Raw genomic sequence first — 16,721 nt, 5'->3', positions numbered from 1 at the left:
TCAATGAAACGACTATAAACAACCTCTGTTACGCCGACGATATGGTTCTGATTTCCCCATCGACTCATCAACATTTGCCGCCAATATGCAGAGGAATTTGATATCCTATACAACGAAACCATCAGTGCATGTCGCTGCTCCCGAAATCGCTTAAGGATATTGCAGAACCACTAATTTCCTCGGAAATTATCGGCTGGAATTCTTGCACGAATTTCCGCATTTGGGTCACATTATCACGGACGACCTAAAAGATACGGCAGACATAGAACAGAAGAGTCGTAAACTATGTGCAACTGGCAACTTCATTGCAAGGTTTGCCTTCTGTCACCGAGACTTGAACTACTGCTCTTCTGCTCGTATTGCTACAGTATCTATGGGTGCTCCTTGTGAGCGAATTACACCCGAGAGACTATGAGACGTATCACTGTCGTTCACAATGACATTTTGAGACGCCTCACAAGCACTCCTTGCTACCACTCTGCCACACAGATCTTCACAGAAAACCATCTCGACAATCTAAAAATCATTGACAGGCGAACAATGGCCAGTCTGATCACCCGACTGTGAAACAGCAGCATCCTAAGTAGTGAGTCAAGATGTGAATTGTGGGGAAGATGGGAAAATGAGGCTTTTGTTCCCTAAATGACTTTATCTGGTTTTTGCAAAATGTCATCTGCAGAATCTGTCATTATTATTGTATTGTATTGCTACGATTATTGTTATTAACTGGTATTTTCTTTTTTTCATTATTATTGTGATTATAATCAATATAGTTTTTACATTCAGTGTTTTAACTATTCTCAATTTTATCACGGTTATGACCTTTATTTTGATTACCATCTTTTATACTACCTCAGCAATTGTGGATATTGCTGATTAATCTTTTTTATCATGTTATCCTATGTATCTAGTGTATGTTATTGTCTATTCTTTGTATATTCCATGTATATGGCCTTGAACCGATAATAAAAACTATTATTATTATTATTATTATTATTGTGTTTATCAAGATTTTTCTCTTAGACTGCAGTATATCTCCGATATGTCATACAATTAAGCATGCAAGTCCCTGGTTAAGGTCATTATCCATGGTATCGATTGGTGTTGCTAATTTACTATAAAGTTTCATGTGATATTAACTGTAGGGATTCTTACTGATTTGGTGCATTTATGTATGTAATTGTTAGTACGACAAGTTTTAACGCCAATTTTGACTATTCATTAAGCAAATCGAGATATATAACAATTGTTGACAGAATTTTGGCCTTGAGTTCTGTGGAACGTGTTTATATATATAATATATATATATATATATATATATATAATATATTATATATATATATATCTATATATATATATATATATATATATATATATATAATATAGATATTATAATGTTATGTTATTTTTCTTTGTACTTGCATGTTTATGTTGATTTTGTACTGGTGATTCATAATTGAATTTAAAGAAGGAAATTAGAATTTCCAAGCAAACTCCGTATATGCCATTTGTTCAGTGAACCTGGCAAACATAGGGAATTGCGGGAAAAGTGCAAACGGCTGGTCTTTTCATCTTAGTGTTGATTGCGTTTGAGGGTGCATTTTCTTTTAAGGAGGAGTTTCTATACTAGATGTGTGACTCCTTGGTGGTGATATGTGCGCTACAGCTGGCTTTGCTATGGAAGATAGGCTGCAGACACTCCTCAAACTGATCTTCCTGGACACCATAGGGAAAACAGTACTGGAGGCAGTAATCTCAAATATAGTGCTTTGTTGTGATCATTTTTATTAGCCTCTTATTAATGAAGAATTATATGTTAGTGAAAAAAATTCGGACAATTACAGAGAATTAGACTGTTTCCTTGTGTTTGAGAGTAGCATCAGAGGACGATATTCAGCATTAAAACTTCCAGGATGATCAGTACAATTTTATTCCAAAATTTGAATGGGAAAGAAGAAAAGAATACGAAGCCTCTTATTCCTAGATGGTATGTTGTCACCTACAAGGAAGAAAGAAACAATGTGATTGAAGCAGTGGACTATATTGAAATTACTAAAAACAAAGAGAAACAGTGAGACGACAATGTAAAACAAGGTTACTTAAGAGGCATCAGTTGAGACCAATTCCTTAAAAGAAATAGAACCAGACTATCAGATCTCCAGTTGAACGACAGTCCAGAAAATAGGGGACACATCATTAACATAGAGACAAGGCTACTCTTTCAAGAAACCAAAAACCCAAAGCAGAAAAATGTGCAAGACAGGCCTCACCCAAATATGAATATGGTAATAAAGAAATAATAGTAAGCGAAAAACGATGTGATACAGGAGCAAATTCTAAACAAAATTCTTACCTCTCACTCAACCCAAAATCTTAATTGAATGACAGGAAAGAACTAAAGGAAAATTTTGCTTTTCAGTCAAAAGGAAAAGGGTCTCGGCACATTAGTGAAAGGACTGTGAAATCTTCAAAATAAACCCAGTTTTATCAACAAGGATTGATGTCCTCCCCTGAATCTGAAAAGATGTACGAGTAAGATCTCAAATTGCGGAGCTCACAGTTATCATTAGTGACCATAACCAACGGCACAGTTTTTGTCTTCAGAAAACTAAGGTAACAGTATATAATTCTGGTTAAAGCTGTGGGTTGTATAGCTCTCCTCTTATAGGAAGTGAATGTGAAAAAGGTGGTGGTGTTGCTCATGCAACACAGCAAACGGATGCGTTTTTTTTTATCGTATAACTCCCGCTTGGGCATCACTTGAACTAAGAGGACATATAGATATTGTTTGGGATAGTAATGGGTCACTGACATTTCATAACATCTCAGCTGTTGACCTGACCTTATGTTCATCTGGTGTCCATGTAGGGTACAAGTAAGACTATCCTTTTTGTTTTTTAACCAGTTGTGAAACTCCTTTAGAAGCTCCTTTGAAGTGGAAGGAAGAAAATGCAGAGATGTAGGAGTAGTCAGGCTTTCACTATGGATAAAAGACTGCAGCTATCACATACAAAGCTTTATAACGTGCAGATTAATCCAATTCTAGATCTGAAAGCAAACCAAAAAGAAATGCAGTTCCTAGACTCGAGGACTTAGGTCAGTTACTTGAAAATGCTATCATAGACAAAAAACTAGATCTCCTGAGGCTAGTGTTATGCTAATGTACTCCAGCCAAACTATGTAGATGTAATAAGAAGGCCAAGAATTAGTCTTGGATATACTATATTATTATATGTTCCAAATATCCATAAGATTATTATGGAAAACATATGCAAGTAAAATAGAAAATGCAAACTCAGATCAATCACTCGCCCTAAAAATTTGATATGCTTAAGAACTAGACAAAGTGAAGTTGCAGAAGAATTGGGAAAACGTGAATCTCAAGTGCCCAGTAGTAAATATTTTTTTCTCAAGTTTCATAGAAATTGTGATTGCCAATTTTCTCTAAAGTCTATTCCTAAATCAAAAGATAATCCAACAAGACATGTAGTTCCTGGGTGGAACACGTCTTGCATGACACTAAGGGAAATTACAAGGAAATGCTATTAGACAGAAAGCTTGTGGATATCCTCAGACTAGTGTTTTATATGAGTGTGGTCCATTCAAATAGTATAGGTATTGTAAAAAGGTCGAAAAGTACTGGATATACTGTCACATGTTTTGAAAACTCCATTAAGATCCAAAGTGAAAAAGGATGTTTAAGTTAAGTATCAAATTCAATTCCCTCTCGAAAAAAAAGATAACCAGTAACTAGACCAAGTAAAGTTGTTGATTAATTGAGAGAATGGTTATCTCAATTATCCATTAGTAAAGATTTTTCTCCCAATTTTCTAACAACTTTTGACTGTTGGGTTACTCTGTACCTAAGTGGGAAAAGGAAGCTCCTCCTCCAGGTGTAGAATCAATTTCTTCAGAATATTGAAAAAAAAAACCCTCCCAGGGAAAGGTAAAGAGTTTTTGCAGGGAAACTGGGATTCTGCCATGAACTTGGAAGATGGCATTACCTATACCTGTCAAGAAGGCCATATAAGGATGGCTTTCAGATACCTAGTTTCAGTCCAAATGCTCTCACGAGTGGTGTCACCAAAATAAGGAGAGATTAACCTATACCTGTCAAGAAGGCAAAATAAGGATGGCTTTCAGATACCTAGTTTCAGTCCAAATGCAAATGCTCTCACGAGTGGTGTCAGCAAAATAACGTAGAAATTATTTGAGATACTATGTGCCCATTTTAATAGCTTTGACTTTTTATCCCTTACAGAGTAAGGTTCCTTCGTCAACAAAAGAAACCAGTAAAACGGAGTAAGGTTTTATCAAGCAATGTCAAACCATTGCAGTCCCTTTTGACCTAAAGACAGCATGTGATACTGCTCGGAGGCTACTAATTCACTGATGAATTTTCTTCGCACTGTACTTGGTATAATTATATTCTTTTGCAGTTATTTCCAATGCCTTAAACAAATGGAATAAGGAGACTAGACTTAAATTTTATGCAAGTAAGTTACCATGAGGTTCTCGGGATGCAGAAGAGACTTATTAGCTCATACGTTAAATGGCAGTATTTTACCTTATGAGAAAAAATGAATATTTAGGCATGATAAATGGGGGGGGGGGGGGGGGTGATTTTCTGTTCAGGGTCACACTGGAGAATGGCTGCCAGATAACATTAACTTGCCAGTCCAAATTGAAAATAGTTAGAGCTAGTGCACAACATGGGTCTTTGAATATGCTTTAGAACTTTTTTTAGAACATTGCTTCCTTTAGAGTTCAGGAAACAGAAGCTTGGGCTGTATATACTGTAAGACTTAGAAGCTCCCCTAGGAATCGAGTTTTATGGTTCCTGAGAATATAGCTGCAAAAAATTAGGTGCAAGATCCTCCAAACCTTTCCAGATGTGACGGAAAGCTTGATGGTGAAATAATAAACCCTTCTAAATATGGCAGTTGGAGAAACTTGATAATGAAATGATTTGATGTAAAAAATTGAGACTGCCGTCTATTTCACCAGGACCTTGGCTGAAATTTCTTGATGTCCAAATAAAATCAATAAAAAGTAACAGTAAGAAGAAGTGGAGATAAAAGGTAAATGGAGATTCCGTCTAGAAGGAAAATCCATGTCTGAAATTTTGGGAAATGATGGTGATACTCCTACACTCATCAGTTTTTAAGACAGGGAATAAGTTTTTTTTTAGAAACTTGCACGGTTTGTTTGAATGACCGTAAGTGTAACGAGTGGCTAATGAAATGAGCTTCAGTAGCTGTTGAAAACCGCGAAATGAAAGTTTTTAACGTCATATTTGGCAATGAATGACCTTAGGGTGCTGGTGCCTAGGCTGTCCCATAATAACATTTTTACATTCATGCAACGAGAAGGGCATATTTCGAATATATTATGAATACAGAACAGATTTGAGGATATAGATACGCAAGGGATATTTTTTGCAACTTGCGAACTCTAAAAATAATGGTGCGTTAAATATCTACAAGAAGATTAAATCCATTTTTTACTCAGAATACAAAACGCATATTTGTATTATTTTTAATAAACCTTATTATGTTTTTAAATAAACTCTCTCTCTCTCTCTCTCTCTCTCTCTCTCTAAGTTAATAGTTATTTCATAATTTTAATTTCCCCTCAAGTGCTTGACGGCCATTCGGTCTGTCTATAGTTTATGGTAATTTTTCGTTAAAATTCATTATCAGAACTCTCTCTTATATAGAAGCGGCATCTTGGATAGTTCTATTCGAGTGCGTGCCTTTGTACCTCTTTCAGCTGTAGGTCAGACAAGGTTTTCTGTAAAATTCTTGTCATTCTTTGAAAGTTTTTCAAACCGTGAACCCGGATATTCCTTTCTGGCATCAGTCACGCAACCGTTTAGTGCATGGTATTCCCTAGGTTAATTTTAATCAAGGACATTGTGCTTTCGTGCAAGCAAACGTTTCTTCAATCTCTGGTGATGTGGAAGTTCTTTTTGATAATTGACGGTTATAACTTACCTTTTCATTTTCTTCTCATTTTCCCTGAGCAAATATGCTTTAGAAACTAGCGTGCTGAATACGGAGTATATCTACCTTGACGGTAATTGTGCTGTCGGAGTAGGAATGCTGAAGGCGAAAGTTATTAGTGGAGTGTTTATATGCTAAGTAATCACATATTCGGATGGGGTCATTAATGCTGGAGGTATGGTTCCGATGACGGGAAGCGTAGACGTGTCATGCTTAAGTCCTAACCTTGGCAAGGGTGTGATCGATTGTTTTAACTGACCTCGATGTGTTTATGTGTACCAACTGCTGTTTTGCAAGAGGAAATTCTTTTTCCCTTCCCAGTCTTTAAGAGTGCACAATACACCCACACTTTTAGTATATAGCATTCATACATATAGTTCATACATACATACACAATACATACGTAGTATGTATGCGCATTTAATATAAATAGACAGGATAGTTAAATTGCTAAAGTAGCACCCACATTTAGGGAGAACAGGAGAGGTATTGAGAATTAATACTTTGCTAATAATTCTTAGAAAAAGGACATACTAGCAAAGTGGTTAAAATAACAACCACAGTTTGAGAGGAAGGGAAGGATATTGAGATGTAAATGGTAAAAGAGAATGAGATTGAGTATGAGAGAATGAATATGTTACATTGTACTTCGAATAACTAAAGCCAATACTTTATTTGCGTTAGAACTGTGCATGTCTGGCAATAATTGTTGGGGGAAGGGTGATATTCTTTATACTGGCAGGTAGATTGAAAAAGGAGAGAGAGAGAGAGAGAGAGAATGCGCGTGACTTGAGGACATTATTTGCTTGGTTAGAGTAAATGTCTGTGTATCAGACAGACATAGTCTGACTGAGTATGCAGGATGGAACTCAATGACTTGTGGTGCTAGGTTTAGTCACAAGGGGATGGAAATGCTGCTGCTGACTTGTGTTCATTGTAAACTATTGAATGAAGTCTGCGCCAATAGTTATTCAAGGTCAATAATGCATGGCGTCCTCCCTCAAAATCGATAAGCTTCTCTCGGAGTTCTCGTACCCTTTTACTACCATTACGATGCTACTTTTTCATGGCTGAAAGCGGTTCATGTTGAACAGATATAAGAGAAAAATACAGGTGGAGGAATCAGAACATTAATTATATTCGATTTTGGTGAGAAATCCCTTATTTCTTGCTTTCATTCGCCTTTATTCACAATACATCCCTTGCGTGCAAGGCTAATCTTTGATGTCATTTAGCTATGAACCCCTCTTATGTTCATTGCTGCCCAAACTGATAAGAGGTTTCGGGATGCTCATATAGTTAGTTCTCTCGTGTAACTATTGAAAATAAACAAGATGGGAATTGTATGAATCAGTCATAATAACTTAGAAAGTGCCAAGTTGACCTGAGTGAATATCTAAGAATGTTATCTCGCCTTAAAAATGGAAATAACATCAATAACTAGAAACCTAGATAAAATGTAATTGGTTCATGCTTGTGCTAGTATTGCGGCTGGTATAGGTACGTAGCTAAGTATCAACATTCCGTAGTATGGATATTTCTAAACTACTTAGCGTGAACTGGGAAGCAACAGTTGCAGACAACCATTCGTGTCAACTTTTATGAAACATTTACAGTTATTTCCAAGGAAAGTAATGATATTTTAAACAAAAATAAAAAAATATTTTCTCTTGAAAGAATGCATGTCATAAGGTGAAAACTATTTAGTAGTAGTAGTAGTAGTAGTAGTAGTAGTAGTAGTAGTAGTGGTGGTGGCTTGCAAATTTCAATTAGCCAAAAGCACAATTATTGTTATGATTATTGCTATATCGTGATCATCTATGCTGGGGATTTGTGAAAGCATAAAATTAAACAAAGCTGTGGTGAACATCTGAACTTTCCCAGCATACACTAGAATTAAGAGTATGATGCATTCATATATACACTGATCATGATCTTGATTGGATTTTTTAGCGAAGTAGTACATTATTACTTAAAATTATAGTTTAAATCTTTTTGCATTTATTACAGAATGATCATGCCTTCTTAGCAATCTATGAGATGAAAGTAATAAGTGATATATTTTAGTTACTTATCTGATTCTTAATATCATGGTAGAGTTGGAGAATCGTCAAATCTTTCGGATACCAATTCTAATCATATATTACTTTGTGCAGTGGCTGACAATCACTGTTATGTTTATATCTATATATAAAATATATATATTTTATATAGATGCTATGACGTTACTAATTCCAGTGTATGGTTGGAGGGCCAGCCTTTTTTTCAGTATTGCTTTGGGACACTTTGATAGTTTGAAACTACACAGTTACCTGAGCGTGAAGCGTAGATGTTACCTGGTTCAACTGGAGAGAAGATCTTTTCTCTCTTGATGGCCGGTTCATCGTCATTATATGGGGGCTCTTGTGTAAAGGAATGATGAGGCGCACTGTTTTCCATTTCATGTATAATGTTTTGAATGTTTGGATTTTGCGATATCACAACCCCTGTCATATCGGGTGGAGTTAAGAGCCCCGTGGCCGTTAGCACTCGGTCTTTGATCTCTTCGATCCGCCTTTGTCTCCGGATTTGCAAAATATTATTGAAACAAGTGAGGCATTGCTCGTCCAGCCTTCGGTGGCCGTGATGGCCATGCCGAACACGCTCTCCTCCTCCATCCTCCTCTCTTCCCCCGCCTCCCCCTCCTCCGCCTCCCCCACCCCCATCCCCACCACTCTCATCCCCACCACTGCCTCCACTTGCCCTGTGAGGTGGAGGAGGAATATCTCCGTCAGTTTCCTCCATGTGCTCTGAGGGACCATCTGACTGAGGTCTCCTTTCGACTTGATTTTTTTTGCGGGCGGGTTTTCCCGTGGCTTTTCTGCGATGTGCCTCCGTCAGCGCCTGCAGGAGCACAAAGGCTACCAAGATATACTTTATCCAGTGCATGGTGTATATTAAGTGCGGTTTTTTCTCTTTCGCTCTCTTTCTCTCTCGCTTGCTCTCTCTCTCACCCCGTGTACGACACTCACTTCGGTTCTACGCGATCACGGTACACCCATAAGCTCCGATTCAAGATTGACAAGCGCTTTTATACACAATGTCCTGGAGTTTGTCGTTGCCGGTACGGGGGGCGGGCCCCGTTGATGCTCGGGCCAATTAACTTTTCAAGGGACTTAACTCCGCACGCCATTGGGCGTTGAGATACTTCAGCAGAGGTCCAAAGCCACTCACAAAGCGTGTTCTCTCATAGGGGCGTGGCTGCCAGTGTTTGCACTCGGCATCAGTTGCTACCTGTCCACATGGAGTTCAAGGAGAGAGAGAGAGAGATAGAGAGAGAGAGAGAGAGAGAGAGAGAGAGAGAGAGAGAGAGAGAGAGAGAATTTACTTTGGTAAACTTGAAAGATAGATCCTTAGTGCCAGCGAACTCTTTTTAGCTAAGCAAATGCCATAAGGGTTTCATTGTTAGTTTTTGAAGCAGAGTTTTCTGACCTACGGATAACACGGCGCTTATGTTTTAGTCAGTGCTTTGAAAGATACTACCGTTCTCTCTCTCTCTCTTCTCTCTCTCTCTCTCTCTCTCTTATTTTTTTATTGAGAAGTCAGACAAGTGCGTGCGTACCTTAGTAACAACAACTTGGAGACCGAAAGGAAGTACATGCATGCAACCTCTCTCTCTCTCTCTCTCTCTCTCTCTCTCTCTCTCTCTCTCCTCCCCCCCCCAACCCACCTCCCCCTCCTTCATCCATCCTCTCTCGGTCCTCCTCTCTCTCTCTCTCTCTCTCTCCGTGGATTAAATCAATATTGGTCCATCGATACCTTTGGTGGTCTGTTTTGGTTCATGTTTTTGTTAATTTTTATTTCTTTTAATGATGGTGTGTTTTTTATTCATTTCTTTGATCATGTTATTTGGGTTTGAAGTGCTGCGGTATGTATGTATTCTTTCATCTTAAGGTTATAATCGATCTCCGAAGAACGGTTTGCCCCGGTCATTAACTCATAAATCTCAGCAATCATTTGGGTCACTTTCATCTTGTAAAAATGTCTTTCATGATTCTAGATACTACTTCGTTTGACGTAATTCTTCATTAATTAAGATTTCAGTATTCCCAGTAGATATTAATAATTCATTTAAACGTTATCATTATTTTTATTATTAAAGATAATTGTTGCTTTAGCAAGATTTAATGTGGTAAATTTGTTTAATGTACTAGTGCAGGCTTTTTGCTGAACCCCAAAAAATATCTTTAATGAATCCTGTCTAGATGAAGGTTCTCTTTCTATTATTATTATTATTATTATTATTATTATTATTATTATTATTATTATTATTATTATTATTATTATTATTATTATAATACTTTACATACAGGAAAACAAATATTGAACTTCTACATTTTAGGATTTCTTCACATTAATTTTCCCCTTCTGCATCGGGTGTGTCATTTCTTGTATACTTGGTATGCGTCGTGAGATCTGACTTTAATGAAATTAAGAGAAATTTCTTAAGTAATGTTTATAGATATAATTATTTTTGCTTGGTCAGCTAATGGTAAATTTTTAATTGAATTGTCGAAAGCCAGTAGTGTATGAACTTGCCAACGTTACATATAGAACTAATTCATGATACTTAATTTATAGTTTTATTTTCCACGGTACTTTCCGTTTGAGATTTCCATACTTATTCTTCTGAAATACTTGTTTCTTTTCCTCATGTTTTACTTGTTTGTGGGATAACTTTTATGCGCATGTTTGGATATACATGTACACATTATTATCCACTATAAATACGGGAAATATGTACGGTGGATTTCAAAGCATAAGCCATTTTAGTGCTGCTTTCAGTCAAATTCAGATACAAAAATTCATATTTTTACGATGTCGATTAGATTTTTTTTTTTTATCATATTTTTCACTTTTTATAGCCATATTTAATTTTCTGGGGGGAGAACCGTATTAGTTTAGGTAAGTATATTGCAGGTGAGTTATATTAGATAGTTCTTATTGATGATGTCATTTATGCGTTAATTTACCCTTAGTGTCGGTCACACTATTTTCTTCGATTATATTAAGTGAAAGTTTTCTGTTGATGTTGCCAATGTTTGTGAAAATTGCAGTGTATCGAGCAGTATCCCTCCTGAGATCTGGAAATGGATATAACGATCCAGGTTATTTACGAACTTGAACATTACGGACTGTTAATACCTTTTTGTTTTTAGATTCATGTCAGTTTTTCTTAACACACACAAAAGGAGGGTTGTTACAAGAATCGGACTAAATTGCCTTCATTCATCACTTTTATAAATTGGCCAGCGGTTAGGGAGAGTGGCACCTGGCTGTGCAATACAACTCTAAATCTTAAGTAGGTTTAAGGATTGGAATTATTTTTCCTCACTATGCTTCAGTATTACTGCTGACATCCTAGTCATTTTTTGTGGTATTATTTGAGGGTTTTAAAGCTTGTTACTGGATTTTTGACTGCATGATTGCAATTCGCAAAGACATTAAGCTGATTAGGTAAATTTAGCCGAAATAATCACATAATTTGCTAGTTTTTCTGAGGTATTTATTTTTGCCGAGTCTTAGAGGTTAATATGATCTGCAGTTTAGTAGTTGGCATTACATGTTACATCACAATACTGTTTTCCACTAGTATTTAAAGATTAGTAAATGAAACCATTTGGATGTATTGTTCAATTGTAGAGTGGCGGTGAATGCCACGTAGGTTTTTCATGCACTTACGAAAACTTGTTAGGTGATACCAGTGTGACTCGTCTCTTCCTTGTGACTACTTATGGTAACTAACAAGTCTTCTGAAGGTAAGCTTTCACTTGCAGAATAGATCAAGGCTGAGGAAGGTATTTCTCGCAGAGCCTTCAAGGGCTTTTTTGAAGTTACTGGTATTATCAAATCTAGATTTTTAAATTTGTTAGGTTAGGGTCGGATGTTTTCATTTGAGAAACTGCTTATTTTTTTTCCTATCATGTGATGTGCTGCAAATTGAGTGAACCAGACACATCATTTTAACCAAGGGAAACATTTCGAGCCGTAGAGGTGAATATTTTTTTAGTAATGTAAAAAATAAATAAATAAATAAATAAAAACAAGCAGCAACTATTCATACTTGCATGACGATCCATTACTGTATACGGACGATACACACACAAACACAATCATATGCATATATATACATATATACATATACAGAGAGAGCGAATGATTTCATTAATATACCTACCTATGAGATTATTTTATTGATTTAGTAAAAGGAATAGTGCCATATTTTCAAAACCTTTAAATAAACAAATATTATATTCCACTGACTATATTGTTTTTAATCCAAACAACTTATCAAGTTGTATCAAGTTGTATCACTGGCTAGTATATAAAATTCATATGTATAATATCACTTGTAAAATAGCTATATTTGATACATTACGTTCGCATGGAAGTTTACTGTCGTGGTCTCAAATTTATTTTAGTGACGTGAAAATTTCCTTTGAAGGTAGAGGGGGTTGACCGTAATTATTTCATTGGTATAAAAACATTATATCGCGTCAAGAAGATAGGCATTGGGGTTTTCTTATTTTTCACAAATTATGTAGCGGACGAAGTGTTTACATGTAACTTTGAGTGGTAGGGTTTTGTATTCATTGATTTTCAATGGTTTGTCTCATAGTCTGACTTTGTTTCATTTGTGGTGTGTATATAGATATGCAAAATGTTTTAATTAATCGTTTATTAATTATTTTAAGGAAACAAAGGAATGCTTCTGTTTGCTTAGTTTCATTGAAAAATTTAAAAATATCCATTCCTTTGTATGATAGCTTGTTCGTGGATCACTCCCCTTTTTTTATATATGTGAATTCTGTTCCTGTCATGCATATGCGCATAGTTTAATAAGAGGTGTCCAAGGCAAGGCAGTTTCATTGTAAACACATCCTGCATTTCTCATTCCCAAGTATATCCGTGAGGGGAACAGCCACTCTACACACACATAAATATGTTAATATATATATTATATATATATATATATATATTATATATATATATATATATATATATATATATATTATCAGGATATATATATATATATATATTTATTAGATATTTATATATACTATAAATATAATTAATATTATATATGATATATATATATATATACTAATATTATATAATGCATAAACTATATTTGTCGTTAATCTGCAGTTCATAATAAAAGTGACGCCCAAGTAGTATTATAAAGATGATATTGGTGAGAGAGAAAGGGAGAAAACAAAGCGTTTTACATTGTAAGGGCATTTGACATTGATAATTCTTTATTTGAAGTAGACATTAGGTTTGGAAGTATTATTCTTCCCTCCCTTTTTACAGATGTTTTGAAGGTTACTAGCGGGTATCGTAATATTTTTCTCGTTTATTTTCACGTACATTGGACATGAAAAATCTGTTTTAGTTTTTCATAGTCTATGGTTTTTTATTACGAAAATTCAATTGTATCCAAGTTTAAGAGATATTCCTGTATTTTGAATTGGGCTATTTTATCAGTGAAATTATAAATTTTAATTTAATTTAATTTTAATTTTTCAGTACTCATAAGTTGGCAGAGTGAAACTTCTCGAACAAAGCTTCTGATATTAAGCGATATCATTATTTCATTTCGGTAACTTTTTTGGTAGAGATAATAAGGGATACTTGGAATATCGCGGTTGAAGCTTGGTTGGCTTCAACTAGGACATTGTCGAGTAAAATTACAATTGGTTGCTGACGTGCGTCCGAAAGTTAGTGAGTCTTGACTCCGACAATTTGGGTATAGTGCCCGAACCTGGATTATTTAGAAAGTATTTCGATTAAACAGGTTTTTTTTTTTGTATATTGTTGTATCGTTTCTACATGTGTTCCCTTTTATGCTGGTTTAATTCGGTTGTCGTAACTGTCAGTTGGACTAACTTTAATGATGTGTAGTTGGTCAGACACTGGTATTTTACGATGATATTGTTGACTTTCCAGATCTTCAGGTCATGCTGAAATGGGAAGGGAATGACTTTTAACTCGAGAAAGTTTATAAATGATTTTTTTTCCTAGTTTATTGGTTTTGTCAAGATCTACTATATTGGCAAAGTACTTTTCGTCTGATAGGAGGCACTTTATTAATGCTGTTCGAAAATATATTTATGCATGCATATTTGTACAACGGCACATTTTGTATATACACTGTTATTCCTGTGATGGGTATTGTGTGTGTGTGTGCACCACATCATAGGCCTTTTGCATTTGTTAGGAGTGGTTACTTAAGGTGTTAACATTCTACTTTTTAGCAAGCCTTTTGGGACAGTGTTGCCGAGCTCCATGTTCATATTTAACCTCGTTGCAACCCTCCCCAGTTGTTTGGGTAGGAGAGGCATAATATTCATGTGTTTGTTTATCTTGTTTTGTTGGCGTGTCTTTATAACATTTAGGAACATAAGTATTAAATTATTCTAAATGCCTTGTCATTGTGTAAGGAGAAAACATTCTCCATCATTTGCTTTAATGTAGCCAAGGTATCGTATCACGTTCAGATATTTATCAGAACAGAGCTTGCGCGTAAAGTTTGTTTAGTTTGTTGGTTTTATGCAGAGGAGGCAAAATATATGAGTGTTTCAGTTATATGTTTTGTACGGGAATTTATAAATTATAATATTGCCTTCATTTTTGTATTATTTTATTATCATTGCCATATTCTTTCTTGTTTTTTACCTACAAGCAGTGAAATCAAATCACAGCTCTATATACTCATTTCCGTTCTTATGTAAGGTTTCTAAAAGCTTTGGACATCTATTCGTATCGTTTATCTTTCTATCAATTTCCACAATTTTGGAACTTCATTGTTCCTTTACGAATACTACCATATATGATTGTACACGTAGGCCTTCAGAAATGTGGACAGGAATGTTGTTTTGACAAGGGAGGCGAGTAAAGCCGAAGAAGGAGTAGTTTCTGTGGAGATGTTAGAAAAATAAATGGTCCAAGATTAAAGGGCCAGGTCAGGTAGGAATAGCTAGGGATTTTGAAAGGTTCAAGGGCGTTGTCCTTGCGGGTGGCAGTAAATGATTATGGGTATACCTGTAAGTGCATAGGGAGGAATAGTAGACCCTCAAACCGGGAGTTTATGATACGGCGAGGGAGCAAGATAGGTTTATTGCCATTATGAAATGAAAGTCTGCGACGTTTATCAAGAGAATATTACAGACAATTCCAAGGAAAATACAATATTCTGAGAAAAATGAATAGTAAAGAAGGCTGACGAGAAACCAGATTTTAGAGTAAATGATGGAATTCTGTATTGAGATGCACATCTAACAAGACAGTATTTTAAGGTTGTGTTTGATGTAAAATGTTAAGAAGTATACGCTCCGCATTATTGGAGTATGGTCACGAACTTAAGACGAAGATGATGTAGGTGAATAGTGATGGAAGAATTTGGGTAGCTTTCTGGTATAAATATTATTAGAGTGAATGTTACAGACGGTGGTAGACTAAGGAAAGTGATAAGGTTACCTGTGAGGAGCAGTGGAGCTCTACGTGTATGATGTTTAGGTAGGGACACACACACACACACACACACACACACATATATATATATATATATATATATATACATATATATATGATATATATATATATATATATATTATATATATATATATATATATATATATAGTTAAAAGCATTGGTGACACAATCATATGAAAAAGCTGGAAACTAAATAAACATTAGTTGCTCTTGCACAAGGATCATCATCAGCATGTTTAACTCTTTCCTTCTTAAATGCACTCTACTACCCAGCACTTTTTAGGTTCCTCACCCTACAATTTGGGATTATACATTATCACCAACCGGTCGACCTCCGATCTCTCCAAAGCTAAAACCATCTCAGAACACTGATCTAACTATTTATTAACACTAAGCTTTCACTTCTTTGTATTTTAGCACTGTGCATCCAACATGCTCTATATATATCGTATGGAAACAGCTCAACTTTAAATCTTCATCTTTTCTCTTTTCACTGTCCACATCAACACTTCACCTCTGAGTAAGAGATCACACCAATCCCTTCATGCATGTCCTACCATAATTTCTATTTACAAATAGATACGTATTTGAATCGGCCACCTTTATTCTACCACCTTCCATATTACCATTCTTAGCTGAACATCCCTTGTTAATAGGAGAATTCAGCTCATCTTACAAATATTTCTTATCTTAGAAGCTAAGCTTTCAGACGTTTTACCGGTATTTGCAGCTTCTGTCATATACCAGGCTTTGTGCCCTCTCTTTTATCAAATTCAGTATTACGGATCAACACTGTCATGTGCGCCTCTCCAGAACGCTTCTTATCTCAAAAACATTCATCCAAATAGCCAATGTTTGCTGCTCTTTGCCTGAATTCCCTCATCACCCGTTCATAAGAATGTGAAACGTCCATGTAGTGGTATGTATCATACAACAGAAACCCACTTCACATTAAATCGGTCAATCTCAAAGCTACTAATTTTAACAAAAGCTTTACCTCTGTCATAGACTTTATTTTACCTCATTATGGCAAGTTACCTTGATATAGTCTCAGCAGCCTCCTCATCACATCATTTCTATCTTTTCTCTTTCTCCTTAATCTTTTCACATAACTGTTTCAAACGATACACAGGCTCTCCACACTGCTCTTCCCCTTTCATTTCATCTCTCATTAAATTTACT

The 16,721-nt window shown here is 35.7% G+C and overlaps 1 protein-coding gene across 2 annotated transcripts in view; it reads right to left on the bottom strand.

The window, feature by feature from the left end:
* LOC135212096 (growth/differentiation factor 8-like) overlaps nucleotides 1-9,068 on the bottom strand; it is a 99,149-nt gene extending 90,081 nt beyond the window's left edge. Inside the window, exon 1 of one of the 2 annotated variants that reach the window (XM_064245477.1) lies at nucleotides 8,342-9,068. In XM_064245477.1, the coding sequence (XP_064101547.1) occupies nucleotides 8,342-8,933 (592 nt within the window). In that variant the 5' untranslated portion in view covers nucleotides 8,934-9,068. Of the gene's footprint in view, nucleotides 1-8,317 lie in introns of both variants that reach the window. The other variant, XM_064245476.1, reaches the window with a different exon arrangement.
* Nucleotides 9,069-16,721: the final 7,653 nt, after the last annotated feature.

Source organism: Macrobrachium nipponense, chromosome 40, assembly GCF_015104395.2.
Source record: "Macrobrachium nipponense isolate FS-2020 chromosome 40, ASM1510439v2, whole genome shotgun sequence".
NCBI lineage: Eukaryota > Metazoa > Arthropoda > Malacostraca > Decapoda > Palaemonidae > Macrobrachium > Macrobrachium nipponense.
The sequence above is the reverse complement of the archived record's forward strand: the minus strand, read 5'-3'. Positions and strand labels throughout refer to the sequence as shown.